Source organism: Podarcis filfolensis (genome assembly GCF_964270895.1).
Source record: "Podarcis filfolensis genome assembly, chromosome: 5".
NCBI lineage: Eukaryota > Metazoa > Chordata > Lepidosauria > Squamata > Lacertidae > Podarcis > Podarcis filfolensis.
Window position 1 is genome coordinate 47114577 of NC_139608.1, and position 20441 is coordinate 47135017.

The window sequence follows — 20441 nt, forward strand, 5'->3', positions numbered from 1 at the left end:
CGGAGCGCTCCATCTCCCTCTTCTAGCTTGGGGATGGCTGCGCAAACCTGGGGGGGAAATAAAAAAAATTTCCTTGATTTCCCTCCCAAAAAACTAGGTGCGTCCTATGGGCCGGTGCGTCCTATAGGGTGAAAAATACGGTACCTTATGGAAAACCTGATCTTGATAAACTGCTGATTGATTCACTTCTGCTTCTACTGATTTCTGTTTGTGATCACATATACATGTATATATGAGATATCAAAAAGATCCAGTGTTCTCCTGCATACAAGCAATACCACTCCCTATAACCCAGGTAGCCAATGTACCACCCTCCAGATGCTATCAAACTACTACTTCTATCAGCCCCAGCCACAATGGCAGTGGTCAAGCATGATGGGAGTTGTAGTCTAGCAGCATCTAGAGGGCCACATTGCCTATCCCTGCTTTAACCTGTAGTTTAGATTTGGCAAATATAATGCTTTCTTTTTAAAAAGAAATGCTGTATTAATAGCTATTTATTTTATTTTATTGTTAATTGAGGTAGCAGGAAAATATAAAAAATGACATTTTGTTGCGAAATTCAGCTTCAGGTGGTGTTTCCAAGTACCTGCCTGTGTCATCAACTCTGCCTTCTCTTTTGAAAGTCAGAAAATGAACATTTCTCAGGTGCAAAGTTCAGTAGTTTAAATACTAAAGGTTGTTGGGAAGGTAATGGAAATAACCACGTTAGCAGTTTCCAGTTCATTCTAAAATGTGACTATATGGTTGCTTTGAAGAGAATGTTCTAATGGTTTTTTTTATAATATAATTTAGGCTCTGGATTGGTTACACCTATCAATGACCTTCCTGGGATAGATACCACTACATATGTAAAGGGCGAAAAACTTACTCGTTGTAAATTAGCCAGTTTGTATAGGCTGACAGATCTGTTTGGATGGGCACACCTGGCCAATTCATATATCACAGTAAGTACCCTGAAGTCATTATTTCTATTATATCTGAGCTTTTCAGCCCTATAAATTGCATATTACCCCAGGATTAAACATACAGTTTTGTTAGCATCACAGTAACCTTTCCCTCTCAATTTCCAGGTAAGAGTAAGCAAAGAACATGATCATATTCTTATCATTCCAAGAGGCCTATCGTTTTCTGAAGCTTCTGCCTCCAATTTGGTATGTACTTAACATCGGGAATCATGTTATGCACTTAATTATGTTGAGAGTTTTGTTCTGTTTCATCTACTGTTGACCCAAAAGGACATTTCAGAACCTTTAGGGCATACAGGCATCCCGGCATCCCCCCACTTAGGCATGTTCTACTCACACATATATGCATGGAGCCAGGAAATGATAGAAAGAAAGAAAGAAAGAAAGAAAGAAAGAAAGAAAGAAAGAAAGAAAGAAAGAATCATACAAGGAAATGGCAGGAGAGAGCTGGAGAGTCCTCATGGCTTGCAACCAGACCCTCCCCAGAGCCCAAAGAGGACGTCAGTGAGGGCGGAGGAAGCCCCAAAGAGACCTGAGGTGCAGCAGGGCTTTATTTCGGCTGCTTAGCCTCCCCACCCAACAGCTGATGTGGGGGGTAGTGCAGCAGTAGCAGCCCCTTTACCGCTCATCCTCCATCCAGCCCCAGAGATTCAACTGGATTGGAGAGAGAGCAGGGAGAATAGGCATTTAGTGTCTCTTTAAAGGGGGTTTCACACTTTACATGATTTCACTTAAGCGCTCAGGGGCCTGGAACATAGCCCCTGCATGTGGGTCGATGCCTGTATGTGCCTAATGTTTTTCTTTGAGCAAACAACCGAAACAAAGGTTACATTTTATTTCTCAGTTGCTAAAACGCGGCTACTTTATTGTAAGTGTCAATCTTCAGGTTTCTATTTAGGTTTCTATTCCCTTTCACCTGCAGCTATCTGCTGAAAAAGCACTTGCATTTTTAACCAGTCCTCTGCCAAAATTTATCTGCTGCTTCTTACCATATGATCCTCCTCCTTGTTCTCTGTTGTCTCTCCCACTCATGTTTATGCCTGATCTTGTGCCTCTTAAGTACCTTAAATTAAACTTGGCTGTTTGTATCCAGGTGCATATAGTGGGAGAACATGGATGGAGTGGCCCAGAAAGCCTCCCTGTACCTAAAGAAATACTTCCTTAAGCAAAACAACTCCTATTTGAGACAGTCTCCTTTGGAAAAAGGGTAGCACACCCTTCCGTGCCCCACAATTTGAGCTTGGAGTTGGCACACTGAACAATTTCATCCGTTTTATTGGGAAATTGTATTTTTCATCGCTTAAGCCACTGTTAGGAAATTCAACATGCATCACACTGAGAATGACATAATCAGAAGTGTGATGGGAATCTTAATGGCTTCCCTCATTGCAGCTGTTTGCTTCCCTTCCTACTTATTTGGTGGCTGCAACAGCAGAGAAGTCTCATGGAGGCTACATTCCCTATCTGGCATTTTTCATGCTGCGATGGCAGCAAACCAAGTGTGAAACTCTGCACCTAAGTCCATTGTTTTGATGTCAAGTGTCTTGAGGAGTGTCCTGGAAGGAAAGAGCCTGAGACTGTGTTTGCAGCATGCAAGGTGACAGGGAAGCACAGGTGCTTGACACTTAAGGCTTGGTAGTAATCTCAGCTATAAGAACTACTTTTATAGGCACAGTATTTGCTTCATAATATAAAGGAGTATTATGGGACATGGGTGGCGCTGTGAGTTAAATCACAGAGCCTAGGACTTGCCGATCAGAAGGTCAGCGGTTCGAATCCCCGCAACAGGGTGAGCGCCCATTGCTTGGTCCCTGCTCCTGCCAACCTAGCAGTTCGAAAGCACGTCAAAGTGCAAGTAAATAAATAGGTACCGCTCTGGCGGGAAGGTAAACGGCATTTCCGTGCGCTGTTCTGGTTCGCCAGAAGCGGCTTAGTCATGCTGGCCACATGACCCAGAAGCTGTACGGCCAATAAAGCGAGATGAGCGCCGCAACCCCAGAGTCGGCCACAACTGGACCTAATGGTCAGGGGTCCCTTTACCTTTACCTATAAAGGAGTATTAAGAGCTTGCCAAATCCATATTTGCAAGCAAAGTAGTTTACTAACTACAGCAGCATCACTATTCTCCTTCTGAGGGTTTGTACTTTTTTCTTTAATGTTTATTAGACAACTGAGAGCTGAGGTACAACAGAGCCGACTGAAATGGCTTTAAACGTACCGTATCACACTCATTTAAATCTTGTAGCAATTCTAACACTAAACTTCATGTTTCTCCTGAAAGCTGAGGAGCTATAAAAGCCAACCTATGTTCCTTGGTTACTCTCAGTCAGGACTGAAATATAATTAGTGGTGTTTCTCTGACTTGGCTTTTCAGGTAAAAGTAAACATACTGGGAGACGTGGTTGACCAGGGAAGCACCAATCTAAGCATTGACAGTTCAGGATTCAGCCCTCATGCAGCCATCTACTCCATGCGCCCTGATGTTCGATGTGTGATCCACATACACACTCCAGCAACAGCAGCTGTAAGTCTGTTCTCTTCTTAATGTGGCATAAAGATGTTCCAATAGTGCACCATTACAGGATTGACTGAAGCTCAGGATTGATTTGTGTTGAGAATCCTCGAAGCTCCAGCAAGTCTATTAATAAGTTGTTGCTCTTCAAGGTATGGATCAACCACTCTTCTGACATCTTCCCAGATGCTTACAAATTTAAACAGGCACAAAAACAGCCTGTTGTTGCCATTTGATTAATTCATCTTGAGAATAACACAAGTTGTATAGAAGTGCTATACTTTGTGCTCTTTTATTTCTCAAATTCTTGAGTCTGCTTTTCCTATCAAAGTAGCTTTATTCCTGTTAACTATAATGTATACAATACATCAAAATGTATACAATATGCATACAATACTAGCAAAATTAAGTCTTCAGATCTACTTCAGATACACACCAACACCAATATTGCACACTCTAGAGATTAAACATGAAAGCTGTTCCTGCATAGGATCAAAGCAGTAAATAATCTGTATTTTCAGGTTTTGCATTATTAACCTTTGTTAAGTTTGACACCAAGGAATGTCATTCAGCTATTATGTTATGCATGGCCATTCAAAAGCAAGGCAGTAAAGAAGATGTTAATGGTACAAAAATTAACTTAAAATGACCCATCAGATTGATATAAATTAATTAATTAATACAATACATGTATTAATAATCAGTTAGGCTCATCCAGACTCAGTATTTGGATGAAACAAGCAAATTATTATAGAAGCATCAAATTAACAAAAAGCTGCATGTACAGCACAGCTGAAAAGTACAAAGTTTTCCAGATATTCAAACAACAAAACAATACTATTGATAATAAAATTAAAATGTTTGAAAACAGCCACAGGTAATAATTTCAAGGTTGCCAGGTGCAATGTATTTCAGCCATCCAATGCCTAGGTAAATGGGAATGTTTTAAAATTCCTCCCTGAATGTTAACAATGATAGTGACAGATGTAGTTAACCAGGGAAAGTATTCAAAAACTGAGCAGCCTTGCATGATCAGCACCAATCAGTACTGAGCAGTGCGCAGAAGCAGCACCCACAAAGCCCCAATATCGTTGATAGTTTAGACCAGGCTTCCTCAACCTCGGCCCTCTAGCTGTTTTGAGACTACAATTCCCATCATCCCTGACCACTGGTCCTGCTAGCTAGGGATCATGGGAGCTGTAGGCTAAAAACATCTGGAGGGCTGAGGTTGAGGAAGCCTGGTTTAGACCCTTGTATGCTAGTACTAACACCTTGAATAGGGCCCAGGTCACTCACTGACAACCAGTGCAGCACTTTTGGGACTGGTAACACATTGTCCCATCAGGCTGCCCCACTTAACCAGTCTTGCAGCTGCGTACTACGTTAGCTGCGGTTTCCAGACAGCCTTCAAACGCAGTACCAGTGGTCCAGATAGGAGGTGATTAGAGCATTGACAACTGAGAACAAGTTATCTTAGTCTAGGAATGGTCATAACTAGTATCCAGTGTTTTCTTTTCACTGCCAAAGAGGTTCCTATCTGCAGAATAGAGATGGAGGCTATTTTTTGGATTCATTCTCTTCTATGTCACCTTCTGTTCTGTTCTGAAGTATCCTTTGACCCTCAAGAACAGGTTTTGGGATGAGAATGATTGGTCCTATGGGCTGAGTATGAATACGCAACATTCACACACACACACACACACACACACACACACACACACACACCCTTCATTGGCAGAAACATCTGTTGGATGAAAGAGCTTTGCATGAGCAGAGGGACACCATTAAATACAACCCTTGGTCTTTTTTTAGAACTCCCCATTTACTTGAACTATTTAATTCTGAAACCATCTGCCTTGTCCACATTTGCTTCAAAATTCATATGCTGGCAATCCAACCATAAAATTCCCACAATCTATTGATAGTCTGTTATCAACTAGGTAGGAATTCTTGTTCTCCTAATTTTCAAATACTTGTGAACTAAAGTTATTAAACAGGTACTTTCAGTGTCACTTGAAAAATTAAAGAGTTTTCATGTTCATTCCATGTTACAAGCATTATTTCTTTGAAACAGGTTTCTTCCATGAAGTGTGGTATACTTCCTATCTCTCAGGAGGCTCTCATTCTAGGAGATATTGCATACTACAATTATCAAGGATCTCTGGATGAAGCAGAAGAAAGAATTCAACTCCAGAAAGTTCTTGGGCCAAGCTGTAAGGTATTCCACTCTAGTTAATGTTTTTGTTCAAGGTTTCTAGTCTGGCTCAGTTTCTGTCACTTACAAGTGTCTCCATTCCTTAGGTGCTGGTCTTGAGGAACCATGGAGTAGTAGCGCTTGGAGAGACATTAGAGGAAGCTTTCCACTACATCTATAATGTGCAAATAGCTTGTGAAACACAGGTGAGAGAGACAGAGAGATGTGAAGCACTTTAAATGCTGGCTTCTTAAAAATATTGTCTGTATGTGTTTTAATAGGATGCTTGCTACTAACAGCTACTTACTGGAAATCCAGGAGATAAAATGAAATCTGTTTAACATATACTAGGAACACCAACAGTGGGCTGTACACAGAAGTTACACAGCCCTTGTCCTAGTATCTAGTACTGGGTAGTCACTTTGCAAGATAGCTATCATGTTTGTACATGTTAACATATTGAATAGAAGAATATTAGCATGTATTTTCTTTCCAGAAAATTCAAGAAGGCTACATATTCACCCTTCAAATAGTGCTTGGATAAATTTGTAATTACTGAGTCCTTTATGTCACAGGTACATGCACTGGCTGCAGGCGGCGTAGACAATCTTCTTATCCTAGACTTGCAGAAGTATAAACCTTTCACACACAATCTGGTAGCATCTGGAGGAGGAGGAGTTAATATGGCCTCTCAGTTCAAGTGGAAAGTTGGCGAACAGGAGTTTGAAGCACTGATGAGAATGCTGGACAACCTGGTGCGTTCATCTGTCTAATCTACAAGTTCTCAGTACTTTGAACAAGTTGCTCCCCATGGGATTGTTCTATAAGAAATTCTGCTGTCACTTTTTTCCTGTAAATAAGACACTTGAAAAAGAAATATCAACATAAAGTAGGTTTATAAGCCAACATTCAAGTTCAATTTATATCCAGGCTCATGACAAACTCCTCCCAGACAAACCACAAGAGGTAAGCAGAGTGCAAACCTTGGCTACAGCTTCTGGTTTCTCTGGAGTGACACGGACCAGGAGCTTGGGTTCAGATGTAACACTAAGCTAAACCATGGTTGAGCTCTGAGTAGCCAAGCGGCAGCATCTCTGATCTCCTACCCACTTTTTATTTATTGGTCTCTGCTATCTCTGTATAAGGATTTACTCACTTTCTGTGGGGCCTATGATGTGGAGCTACTGTGCTGCCATACCATACTTGTTCTGCAGTCTTTTTAAATAATTGTTTGGCATTTAATGTTAGGATACAAAGGTGTTGAAACTGTTAACATATATTGTCACAGTTTGAGTTGGGATGGGGGGGGCGAGGTTGAAATTTCCACCTGAAAATTAATTATGTTTTAGGATTAATTTCATGCCAAAGATTTTATTGTCCGGGCACAATGTATAAAAATTTTTTCCCTCTTGCACAGGGTTACAGAACAGGCTATGCTTATCGACAGCCTCTTGTGAGGGAGAAGCCCAGGCACAAGAGTGATGTTGAGATCCCAGCCACCGTGACTGCCTTTTCCTTTGATGACGATTCAGTTCCAATTTCCCCTCTCAAATTCCTAGCACAAAAGCAGCAGCGGGAGAAGACAAGATGGTTGAATTCTCCAAATACATATTTGAAAGTAGATGTTCCTGAAGAATCCCGGAATGGAGAAACAAGTCCCCGAACTAAAATCACAGTAAGCAGCTCCCTAGTGATGGGAACGGAATATACCAAAAGGGGTGGGATGGGAATAGGCCCATACAGTGACCTGTATGATAGAAGTTACGATTCTGCGGTGGATTCCATGAATGAGCTACAACTTTGAAAGAGCCAGCCTACTTTGAGAAACAAGGAAGTGCAGATGGCATATTTTGACAGCAGTTCTGTCAATAATCAGACGGGCAAATGTTGTCTCCATCTTCAAAAAGAGGAACCCTTCCAGTTCTATGATTCTGTGTTGTGGTAAAAAGAATAGTATTCTTGTGCACCGTCCCAAATATGGTATTTTATTATCTTCAATTCCCTGCCAAGTTCAAGGTGCTGGCTTTGATGCTTAAAGCCCTATATAGCTGGAGACCAGGATACATGAAAGATGGTCTTAACCCTGTGCTCTGCAGGTGAAGGCCTCCTGCAGAAACCATTATCACTGGAACTCCATCCTGCACAATGCAGGAATTAGGCCTTGAGTGTGACAGCACCTACAGCTTTTGGAATTCCCTCCCTGTGAATATTGGACAGAAGCCATCTCTGCTGTGTTTTTAGCCCCTGCTTGAAGACTTGCCTTCTTCAGTGAGCCTTCCCCAGTCTGCATCCGTATTGGATTTTTTAAAAAGTTATTTTCGTTGTTCCCAACCCTGGAGTTCTTGAGAGGAAAGACAGGATATAAATTTAATAAAATGAATAAATAAAATGAATAATTTCCAGAGCGCATGTATGAAAAACAAGTATTATGCAAGGCATCCGACCACAACATAAATTCAACTTTAAAAGATCAGCTCCACCCAGTGGTGGCTTAACAAATGCAACAATGCCTTGTAGTTTCTATTAGCAATTTTCATTATAGAAGTACTGCTTGAAAGGAACGATAAAAATACCTAGTTAGGAGGGATAGTTATCCAGATAATTAAGAAACACAGTGGATGTTCAGTCCTTCATCATAGTATTTTTGGCAGTGGAAGTACTGTAGCAAGTATCCTTGCTACGTCAGTATTCAAATGTCGGTCCTTTTCAGGTACTTAATTAAAAATACCTAAATGCTATTCAAGCTAAAGGACCATTACACATATTAATATCCTTATGAAATGATATACTTTAAAAGCTAAGTGGCATGGCAATGTATTATTATTAGGTCACTTGGATAATTTAATATAAACCCCATTGTCCTGAAATGTCCCCTAGCCTTTACCAACTACTAAATTGCAATAGCCTCGCTTCCAATAACATTCTTCTTTATTTCTCTTTTTCTTTCCAAGTGGATAAAAGCTGAAGATTCATCTAAGCTTAGTGGAGGAACTCCAATCAAAATTGAAGATCCAAACCAGTTTGTTCCGATGAATACAAATCCAAGTGATGTACTGGAAAAGAGGAATAAGGTAAGGCAAGGCAAGGCAGGTTTCTTGAAGACATAAGCTTATTTGCTTCTTGAAAATAATCAGTACCTAACTTGCTCTGCTTGTCTGAGAAGCATTAAAAACTGTTCAGTAACATCTAAGATATAATACAATATTACTGGTAGCTTAAAAGTAGCTTTAAGTGCAACAGGAACTTGCTAAAATTGTCCTTAGTTTGGTTCTGAAAACTTGCTTTTAAATGCCCATCGAAAACCGTATTTTGATCAGAAGAAAAATGTTTAAGGTGGAATTTTCTTCTGTGCTATTTTTAACATTACACTATTTTGGAGATTCCTTCTTTTTTAGTTTTTAGAAAGAGCTAGCTGTTTCCACAAGAAATAGCCTGCTGTGGTAGCCAGAAACCTCACGCTCTTCTGCCTGCTTGTTTCCCAGTGAGCCAATGTATTTAACAATGGCAATGAGGAATAATGACAAGAGGCTCTTTGTAAATGCAGACTGCTGGCTGCTTTCACTCCCCGATTCATTTTTCTATTTTCAAACTCATTTAAGCTCCACCCTGGGAAATTATTGTCCTGCCAGATACAAAATGTTTCATGCAGAAGTTCTGGGAATTTCTTACTTCACATCTGCTTGTAATCAAAAGAGTTTGCCACTATCCTGAGCAAGTCAACTTAGTTCAGAAGAGATCACTCTTTCTTAGAAAAGATCAGTATGGCAGTGTCACTCAGACATTGGCTTAGAAAAGAATTATCTGTTCTAGGCAGGCAACTTTCTCTGGCAAACTTGAGGTGGAGGAGTGTCAAAGTGGGAAGCTATGTTTCAGTTAACTTTCATTGTGTCCCTAGCTGTGCACTGTGGAGCTGTATTGAGATAGAGAATAATTACAGAGGTTCTATCTCGATTTACACGTACTCCACTGACAACATAATCAGCAGCATTGCAGTTCACATAGGAGGAGAAATAACGTTAGACTACAGCAGTGCTGGGGCTTGACGTTGAATCTGGGTCATAATAGATATTCTGGAACGAAAGAAGAGCAGGCTGATAATTTGCCAACTAAGAGAAAATTCAACACTGTAAATGTATATGTCTTGCCTGAGAACTCCCTGCTTTTTAATCAAACTTGCTATTCTTGATTCCTAAATCTAACTATGTGGAACGGAAGACCAAAACACCAGGTTAATAATGGCATACAATTTGGATATAGATAATATTTCATGTGTGTTGAAGCAAAAATGTAAATACACTTGACATTGTCATTTTCTAAAATGGCTTTGTAACCATTTTAGAGCAGATTGACTAGAATGAAAACAAATAACAGTAAAGTAATAGATTAACTATAGTATCTGTTTTCTGTGACCCAAACTTCTATGAAGTTTGAGATTCCTGATACTTCAGTGTGTTTGTGAAAAGGCTTTTCAAAACCCTTCTGCTTTCCCCCCTTCCAGATTCGGGAGCAAAATCGGTATGACTTAAAAACTGCAGGTCCACAGTCTCAGTTGCTTGCTGGAATTGTAGTGGATAAAAAGCCCAGTGCTGTAAGTGTTATCCATTGTCTGAGTTAAACATATAACATCTAAAGCAGGCTTCCTCAACCTCGGCCCTCCAGATGTTTTGAGACTACAATTCCCATCATCCCTGACCACTGGTCCTGCTAGCTAGGGATCATGGGAGTTGTAGGCCAAAAAAACATCTGGAGGTCCGAGGTTGAGGAAGCCTGATCTATAAAGCATGTTCAGCATTTATTCACACCACATTTTATATGATTCTCTCCTTGCTTTTGTAATACTCTTAATACAAAGTAGAAGCAGATTTTAAAACCATGAGTCCTATTTAAAATATTTGTAAAGAGTTTTTAGAGAAGCAATAATTTATGTTATGTGATTTTTCACTGAAGATAGGATAGTGCCCCTGTTTTCATCTTAACCATAATACATACATGTATTATGAGATCAGGTGGACAACTGCTATGAAAGTTGTAGGATTCTTTAAAAAAACAACACTGGCCAAGCTTTCTACAAGTCTTTAAAGTTTGTTTTGATTAAAACCTGGTATTGATTAAAGACCCTTTCTGTAAGTTCGCTAACCTAGTAATTGAAGCAATTACCGTATTTTTCCGTCTATAAGACGCCCCCATGTTTAAGACGCCCCTTAATTTTTGGGACTCCGATTTAAGAAAATGGGGGGAGATGTATAAGATGCCCCCAAATTTTTGACATTATTTTTAAGGGGGAAAACCTAGTCTTATTCACGGAAAAATATGGTAGCTCAGTTGATAGAGTGTGAGCCTCTTGATCTCAGGGCCATGGATTCGAACCTCATGTTGGGCAAAATATTCCTGCATTGCAGGGAGTTGGACTAGACAACCCTCATGGTCCCTTCCAACTCTACAATTCTGTGTTCTGCTGATGGTTTTTGAAAATGCTGCACTCCTTTCAGATTCTTACTTTGAAGGATCCTATCAACAGCAATAGGCTCATTTGTAATTGTTCAATGTGCTTGTTTTTTGTATTGCCTTTCTCCCCTTTAATTTATTTTATTTTTTCTTCCAGCCAATGCAGTTTGAAGAAGACGAGCATGCCCCACCAGCCCCTCCCAACCCATTCAGTCATCTCACTGAAAAGGAACTGGAAGAGTACAAGCGGACAATCGAACGCAAGCAACAAGGAGTAGATGGTGAGTGTTCTGATAAACTGGTGATGGAAAATATTCAGGTAAAGATTTAGTGAAGTTTAAATTCACCAAAAATGACTTTAAATTTTTAAACTAAGAGCGATTACATTAAATAATATCAATGGCAGCTTCAATAACTCCACTTTTTAAAGGCCTGAATCTCTTCTGGCAAGAATTTATCTCTCACGACTTCCTTCTCTGTAATGCTATGCTGTGTTGTGACCAGTAAAATATTGAATGTTATTTGGCCCTTTTGAACCTACTTACATCAATGGATATTAAAACATGAAATGAATCAATGTGATTTGTAGTTCTAAGGGAATCTAATCTTGACTTGATCAGGGGTCACTCCATTCCATGGAGCCAATCCACGCGTGCTCAGTAGTATTGAAAGCCATAGAGAGATCAAGAAGCAGGAGCAAGATTGCACTCCCCTTCTCTTACTGTCTGTAAAGGCATCTATCAGGGTGGCCAAAGACAACTCAGTCCCATGGCCAAGACTGAACCCAGATTGGAATGGATGTAAATAATCTGTCCTCCAAGAATGCTTGCAGTTTCCCAGCCACTGCACTCTCAACCACCTTCCCCAAGGAGGAGAGTATTTACAGCTGGCCAGTAGTTGTTCCAATCCAAGGGGGCCAGGGCAGTTTCTTTAGGACTGGCCGGTCATCTTTTTTTACCCTTCACCACCAAACCCTTTGAACATGCTATTTTACTAGGGTTGCCATATTTCAAAAAGTAAAAACCAGGACACCCCAAAAGTTGTTGAGCTTTTCTCAGAATTGCCTAAGATCCTCCAGAAAGTGCCACCTTTCAGAAATTCCCCCTGGATGTCAATTCCACCTTTGAAATCCTGGTAATGTCCAGAAAAATCCAGACATATGGCAGCCCTAATTTTACTCTCACTACTTCTAATAGTCTTGGGTAAATTTTTAAACTGGACACTTGTTAAATTTCATAGTCCTATAAAAGGGCTTCTATGGAAAGGAAGGATGGCATCTGTTACATAGTTGTATTGCTTTCTCATGTTGCTGTTATAAGTGCATGTCGGCATCTGAAAACAAAGGATTGTGTCATTGCCTTAGAAATTAGTATCAGGTCAATAGTACAACCAGCAGGGGAGAAGGTAAGTATCTTTAAATCATATTTTCTCAAGAAAAAACAGTCTGACAGTAGTATTTTCTCTTGTCTTCAATCTTGATATTATTGCTAGCAAACTTCTAACTTGCCCATTTCTTATTTTTGAAAGCGTAAAGATTCAAAGGTAAAAATATTGCATTACAACAAACTTTTCCACCCATCTTCATTCAAAGCATCTGATAAGGAACTTTAATTGCTAATTTGCTGTTGTCTAACACTAGCATTTTCAGCACTAACGTTGCATAGTTTGTTCTGTCTATTTTGTATAGTAACCAACGTATGTTTGCATGGAATACTTCTAAATAATTGGGACCATCTAGAGTGTGTTATAATATACTAAGTTTGGGTTACTAATAGGATGAAATTAGTATAATTATATGTGTTAACATTAGTATAATCAGGTCAGTACTAGTGAAGTTGCTTGTGTTTTGTATGCACTAACCTACACTGATCTCCTTGCATTTGTTTCATTTTGGCATGGCTTTTACTAACTCAAGCTCTTGTCCTACAGATGCTGATCAGGAATTATTCTCAGATGACGGGTCATCTGTTTCACAAATTAATTCTCAAACTCAATCCCCACAAAATGTCCCTGAAAAAGTAGAAGGTATACAATGTAATGTCCTATGCAGTATCGTGAGCCTGTTAGACCCTTCCTTGCCAATTACTTTTAATTACTCAGGAAAGGAAAATATAGTCATCTTGCCAATATGTGAAGACTATGATTTATTTTCTTGAGCTACATCTTTTAAGAATCCTTCTGGATTTATCAGAAGTTTAAATCCAATATCTTCTCTCTAAATAGGGTAGGTTTACCTATAATCTCATTCATTCTTCAGAACAGGTCACTTAGAGACAGTTTCAACATCATGTTGATCTCCTGTTCCTGAAACAATTTGTGTTCGTATCATTTGGAGAAAGCACTCGCATTTCTTTCCCAGGATTATGTGTGCATTGGCTCATAATACAAGGCTAACATAATAGTCTATGATGTTGCTCTGTTGGAATTGTCACTGCATCACATTCTATTCAGATATACTGCCTGTAAGTGTCCAGTTGTGGCTAGGACATAGCTGAAAACCTTGATTCCACACATCCTACAATTAATATAGCTAATGAGTTACATCCTGGCATGTTTGTTCAAATAAAACGTGGGGCAAGAGGAAAACACCGCTTTGTAGATTATTTTGCCTGGGAAAGTGGGATATAAATACCTAAACAAAAATAAGATACTGGTAGAGGAAGGAGGGGAGCTTTACTAGTTATTCTCTCAGTGTCCCAATATGCTGCTTGCATTTTAGACCTGTGCAGAATTGCTGCATAACCATCACTATAACAAAGAGTAAAATGCCTCCATTTGCTTTCTCTCTTTTTTTACAGAAAATGATGATTACCAACAGGATGCTAACCTCGTCTCTCTGGAGATGCCGGCTGTTGTAATGAATGGCAAAGAAGATTCACATGATGTGGACGAGGATCTTGCACACAGAGTCAGCCAGTTAACCACTAGTACTGTAGAGAATGTGGAGATCACCATTAAGGCCTCTGAAAAAATTGAGGAGACCCTTTCCCCCGAGGGCTCTCCTTCGAAATCACCATCAAAGAAGAAGAAGAAGTTCCGTACTCCATCTTTCCTAAAAAAGAACAAAAAGAAGGAGAAGGTGGAAGCCTGAGTGCAGTTCATTCCAAGGCTACATTGCACATTTCAAACCCATGTTTTAGTTCACGTTTTAGTCACGTTAGGTAGGGTTGTGCAGAAAAATGGGCCTTAACCTAAAAGCAGAACTGGAAAATAAAATTAAATAGAAACAATGTTATGTTAATGAAGCAAAGAATTCATCTCTTAATTAGTTGGTGTAGGAATTACTATGAGGGTTTGAAATACTTAATAGGTCCACCACAAACTAACACTGGCAGGTGTTCCAATATAGCACTATTGTAATTTCAAATACCCTTATGGCTACACATGGAGAGTTTTCTCAATTAGTAGACCTTCACCACAGTGTCACTAAGGTAGCTGTTGAGTTATCAGATAATGTTGGTTTTTTTAATCTACTGCCTCACTCTGTAATTGGATGATACTTCTTAGTATTGTGATTTTGACCATAGCAGTTGTTTTACCCCTGCCTCACAGGGTGCTGTTCACCTCACCTTTTCAACCATAGGTCACTGGCACATAATATTAAGAGGGGGAAACTGTAAAAGGAATTGCATTTGGAATTTTACAGACTCTGTAAAAATTGCATTCATCGATAATAACTTTTGCCAAATACTTCATTTTAGTAAGATATAATTTTTGAAAACTTTTTTTATTCTATCAGTTGGGGGGGCAGGGAGAAAGCCCTTATTTTTCAATAAAGGGGATTTTATACGCTTAACATTGATAACTTAGTTTAACTATGGCAAAACAGAAAAAGAATTTTATACGTTGAAATTTTTGTATACCACTCAGTATAAAGTATTATAGGCATGTAAACCAAGCATTTAACAATAGAATGTATTTAAGGATGCTTGGTGTAGAGTATACTTAAATATAATTCAGGAATCCAGAACCTCTGATTATTGGGTGTTGAAAGCGTATAAACTTAACTGGATTCAGGTTTAAATCTTACTGTATTTTTTTCCTCATGGTATTGCTGTTGAATGAAGAAAAATAAACTTGTTAACATATGGCCTATCCAGGAGATCAGTTCCAAGTATGTCCCTTAGCCATTCTGTGTTACTTCTGCAGCATGTCCAACTAAATTCTCAGGGCAAAGTCTTGAGGACTTACTTGTTGGTCAAGATAAAGCCACAAGGGGTTTCTTTCCCTCTTTGCCTTGAGACACTCAGTTGCAAGTCCTCTTTGAGCTTCCTCTTTGCAGATACAGAGTGCTGGTACCATGCTGACAGAATGTCAAGGCCATCGGGTGAAGAGTGTAAAACTCATGCAGCTACATTCTGGCAGCACTCCAGTGGCAAAGATTGCTCGTTCGAGTGAACATTGCCACCCAGGTGCAGGAAAATGCAAAATGCCCATGGCAAAAGTGCTTCCACAAGGGATGGAGTCTAGATTTCATGCAACAGCTTAGAAGCAACTGCATCTACGTTGCACTATCAACTGATCCTCTGGAAAAGCCCACAACCAAATGAAGGAGACAAAACCGAAAAAGGGAAAGTGAAATGGGAAGAATAAGGGGTTGGAGGTAAAGAGAATAGTAGCTTGTGGATTATTTTTCATAAAATATATGGTATGGATTTGGGGGTATTTTTTATTAAATTAATGGAACAGCTGTTTCATATAAAATGTATAGGCTTTCATATGGAGTGCCACACGTTCTCCCCTTGCTATCATTGATTTTAATGGGATAATTTTAATCTGAGTTTTGCCTTCTCAAGGAATCTTAGATCCAATTAGTCAAGCGCTATAGGCGCTGATCCTGCCACTTGCTCCTTTTTGCTGGTAGCTTTATTTTGCTTTGAAACTTAAGAAAGAAAAATTCAAACCTGTAAATACACGCTAAACATGGAAATTTGCCTAGGGCCTTTAAACTAGCCTTTGTTCATCAGTAGCCACAAGAGCAAATACACCTCAAATATCAATGTGACTCCCAGATTGCCAGTTGAAATATATACCGTATATAGATTGTTAAAATATGGCTGGGTTGTGGTTTGGCATGAAAAAAAATTGACTATAGCATGTTGCAGGGCTGGTTAGCTTTGACTGTGTAAGTGTGAAAATGCAGCGCTGGAGTGACTCTGGAAACGATATTCTAGATATCTCAAAATACTGGAATCAGTGTGTTCTTTTAAAAAAAATAGTGGAAATCTATAAGTTGCTTAACTTTGTTTATGTTCTACATTTTTGTGTTGTATTACAACATATGTAGAAACAGTAACCTGTGAACTATGCTTTTCATAACTTTTAAAAAATATATCTAAATGAATGCAATGTGCATAAATATTTTTTAAAAAATGCAACCGTGAACTATTTGCACCTTTTTTTTGCTAATGCCTCTATTTACTTGCTTTGGCATAAAGAATGAGCCAGCCAACTCTGTGTCCTGTGGAAAAAAATATATAAATGTTGTTGGAAATTGCTCATAGATGTAATGCTAATTAATGTTAAATCACAAATAAACAGTATTTTAAATAGATGGATTTTGGCAACTAACTTATTCACAGCATTCCTCAACCTGCATAACCTGTAGGCTTAAAGCAATCATATGTAGCAGAAGACAGGAGCTGTATAGTTTAAGAATAATAACTTCTATTTGAAAATAGAAAATGAACTCCAAAATTACCATATGGCAAACACAAATATGTGATTTTTTCTCTACTGTGTTTTATCCTCAGAAGGTCTACAACTCTGTAATCACATAATATACACGGTTGTTAGGCTAGAGTATTATAAATGCATATCCCTAGTCGGGTTTGTAGACTTCTACTTGTCCATAGAGAAACTTTAAAAAATTAGGTAGTCTCTGAAACAAGGAGACTGTGTTGCAATATGACTTCTACATTTGTAGCAACTGATCCACAATTGCTTCTGCTTGTTTGTGTATACACTCCCAACAGACATTAACCATTCAGAGCAGAGTATACTGTCAATGTCATAATTATTACTGTGATATAGTCCTGTGTATGCAGTGCAAGGCTATACTTCTTGTTGTTGTTTGGTCGTGTCCGACTCCTCGTGACCCCATGGACCAGAGCACGCCAGGCACTTCTGTCTTCCACTGCCTCCCGCAGTTTGGTCAAACTCATGCTGGTAGCTTCGAGAACACTGTCCAACCATCTCGTCCTCTGTCGTCCCCTTCTCCTTGTGCCCTCCATCTTTCCCAACATCAGGGTCTTTTCCAGGGAGTCTTCTCTTCTCATGAGGTAGCCAAAGTATTGGAGCCTCAGCTTCACGATCTGTCCTTCCAGTGAGCACTCAGGGCTGATTTCCTTCAGAATGGATAGGTTTGATCTTCTTGCAGTCCATGGGACTCTAGTATAGCAAGGCTATACTACCAATGTCCATTAGGTGGCATCTGCTCCCTTTCGCATTTTTTTGTGTATGTGGAATTAATCCCTTGAAAGACAATTAGCAAGCTGCTTTCAAAGAAAGTATTTTGGTGGAGGCTCTGTGGGCATTATTCCAGCTGCACTTCAAACAGATGAAAGGGAACAGCTGGCTTTTTTGGACATCTATGTTTATCAGCTCAGTTGGAAACCCAGAAATGGAATGTTTATCTCAGAGGATTTCCCCCACTTCCCACACACATGTACACATTTTCCTTAAAATCTTTTAAGAATATTATGCTTGCTTTTGCAAACTGTATTGGGTACCAGAATATATCTTTTTTTAGAATGTTATACTCTTGAGTAGATTATGGAGCTATCACATTTAACAAGGCAGATTTACTCTCCATTTTAGGACCGCTTCAATACAAAGTTCTTGGGTGGAGACACTAACTGAAGTTTTTAATGTAGAATCTGCATAAAATACATTTCCCTGAAAGTGCATGTAGTACATACACACTTGCTGGGCAGCCCTTTGCAGTGGACACTTGCGAGCACATATACATTGAGTGAACATGCCTGTATATACATGCTCACAGCAAATGATGTGATGTTACGTGATTATAAACTGCTTTGAAATCAAATTCACATGGGGCAGCATGTAAATCTTAGAGCTAACTATGCAAATCACACATTTTAGATTTACATGCAGGTTCCACATCAAACAGTTAGGCAAAGCATTTTAGATCAGGGTGTTTAAAACAAACGGGAGCAGAATGGAGCTGAATATCAGAGTGCTACAGACCATCTTTTAAGAGGCAGCATCACCTAGATCCAAACATTCCTATACATTGCCATATCATGAAATAAAGAACTGCAGGATTATTTATATTATAATGTATGCCAAGTAGAAGGATCCGTCATACTGGAAGGGATAGTTTAAAACAAAAGACTGCCTGAAACCCTATGATTCCTTTTTTGTTTTATTTAGATACTCCATTTATTGTATACATCATCACATAATATTAAGGTCTCTTTAAAAAAATCAGCAGTCCTCTTTCTGAAGACACCTTTAGTATGATGCAAGTTTGGATCCATTCATGGAAAGAAATGGATAGTGTTTGGTATGCTTATGTCTCTTTCCATCCCACCCCCCAAAACAGGCATAGGCAAACTCGGCCCTCCAGATGTTTTTGGGACTACAACTCCCATCATCCCTAGCTAACAGGACCAGTGGTCAGGGATGATGGGAAGTGTAGTCTCAAAACATCTGGAGGGCCGAGTTTGCCTATGCCTGCCCCAAAACTTACTGTGGTCTGAAGTTTCATGGGCCAGCATTCACCTAAGTGGGACTGCACCATTCCATGCTCAACTTTCAGTTCTTCCCACATATGCGTTTGAGATGGGTGTTGTGCGTCTTGGAGGGATCAGCTGCATTGAATGACCAGATCTGGTTGCTCAACGCTGCCTCCTTGCAACTTTCTCAGAAAAACTCAATATGGCTCTTCTGCGATGACACCATTTGCCTCAGCTTCGAACAAGTTTTCTTATTTTTCTGCTTTGATGACCTATAAAGAAGAGTTGTGTGCAACTCAAAGGCTTACATTAACACTTCATATGCTCTGTAGAGTCGACATAACTACCAATGGCTCTACTCACAAGGTTCACACCTGGTTCACACATAATGCTAGTCTATGGCTTATTAAACCATGGCTTAGTGTTAAGTGTGAACCCTGCCCGGTGACTTAACTAGGATTTCTGTACTGAAAACACGATCTCTGAAGCCTTTGTTTTTGCTTTTTTAATGGCTCGGTGTTATGTGTGAACCCATCACCCACCCTTAAGCACAAGATAATTTGTGCCTGGTTAAATAAATCATGGCTTAGAGTTGTATGTCAACCAGGCCAACGTGTGTGTAAACATCAGATGAATGTAAAAATCTAGCGATTGAAAACATTGCACAGCCTCTGTCTGTGAGCCTCTCACTCCACCTCCACTCCCAACTTGTTCTCTGGAGGCACAGAATTTGATGGATCTGAATGTTCTGAAATTACAACCATGAAAGAATTGACTAGTCAGTGTTGAATTGGTTCCCCCTGCCTTTTTTGGACTAGATTCAGACTAATCTAATTTATGAGGAACTGCTAAGGGAGCTGGGCATGTTTAGCCTGGAGAAGAGGAGGTTAAGGGGTGATATGATAGCCATGTTCAAATATATAAAAGGATGTCACATAGAGGAGGGAGAAAGGTTGTTTTCTGCTGCTCCAGAGAAGCAGACACGGAGCAATGGATCCAAACTACAAGAAAGAAGATTCCACCTAAACATTAGGAAGAACTTCCTGACAGTAAGAGCTGTTCGACGGTGGAATTTGCTGCCAAGGAGTGTGGTGGAGTCTCCTTCTTTGGAGGTCTTTAAGCAGAGGCTTGACAACCATATGTCAGGAGTGCTCTGATGGTGTTTCCTGCTTGGCAGGGGGTTGGACTCGATGGCCCTTGTGGTCTCTTCCAACTCTATGATTCTATGATTCTAAGTCATACTGTTGCCCTGCAGATGTTGTTGGTCTCCCAACTACCCCCAGTGGCCAGGGCTGGTTGGAGTTTGCAGTCCAAGAACCTGAAAAATCATCTCACCTCTTACATACCCAGTTGATCACTTTGTGAGGGCCTCCTACAAATAACAACTTATCAGGAGGTCCATTCTGCACAGTATAGAAATCGGGCCTTTGTTATGGCACCTCTCCTTAAATGTTAGACAGGCACCATCTCCGTTGTATTTTCATCACCTGCATTAGTATTGGAATTGTTTTAAAGTGGATTTTAAAGATGTGTTTATTGTTGTATTGCTTGCTGTTTGCCGCCCTGCGCTCCTTTTGAGAGGAGGGGTGGGATATACATTTTAATAATAATAATAATAATAA

At 39.7% G+C, this 20441-nt stretch overlaps 1 protein-coding gene across 31 annotated transcripts in view; it reads left to right on the top strand.

Annotated features, from left to right (window-relative positions):
• The window catches only part of ADD3 (adducin 3), a 97069-nt gene extending 80396 nt beyond the window's left edge, over nt 1–16673 (top strand). For 18 of the 31 annotated variants that reach the window (XM_083616568.1, XM_083616569.1, XM_083616572.1 and 15 more), the window contains 11 exons: nt 796–947; nt 1074–1154; nt 3343–3492; nt 5555–5698; nt 5782–5880; nt 6250–6429; nt 7092–7349; nt 8626–8745; nt 10173–10262; nt 11277–11400; nt 13918–16673. In XM_083616568.1, the coding sequence (XP_083472694.1) occupies nt 796–947; nt 1074–1154; nt 3343–3492; nt 5555–5698; nt 5782–5880; nt 6250–6429; nt 7092–7349; nt 8626–8745; nt 10173–10262; nt 11277–11400; nt 13918–14210 (1691 nt within the window). In that variant the 3' untranslated portion in view covers nt 14211–16673. Of the gene's footprint in view, nt 1–795; nt 948–1073; nt 1155–3342; nt 3493–5554; nt 5699–5781; nt 5881–6249; nt 6430–7091; nt 7350–8625; nt 8746–10172; nt 10263–11276; nt 11401–13048; nt 13145–13917 lie in introns of all 31 variants that reach the window. The other 13 variants (XM_083616570.1, XM_083616587.1, XM_083616584.1 and 10 more) reach the window with 1 other exon arrangement.
• Nucleotides 16674–20441: the final 3768 nt, after the last annotated feature.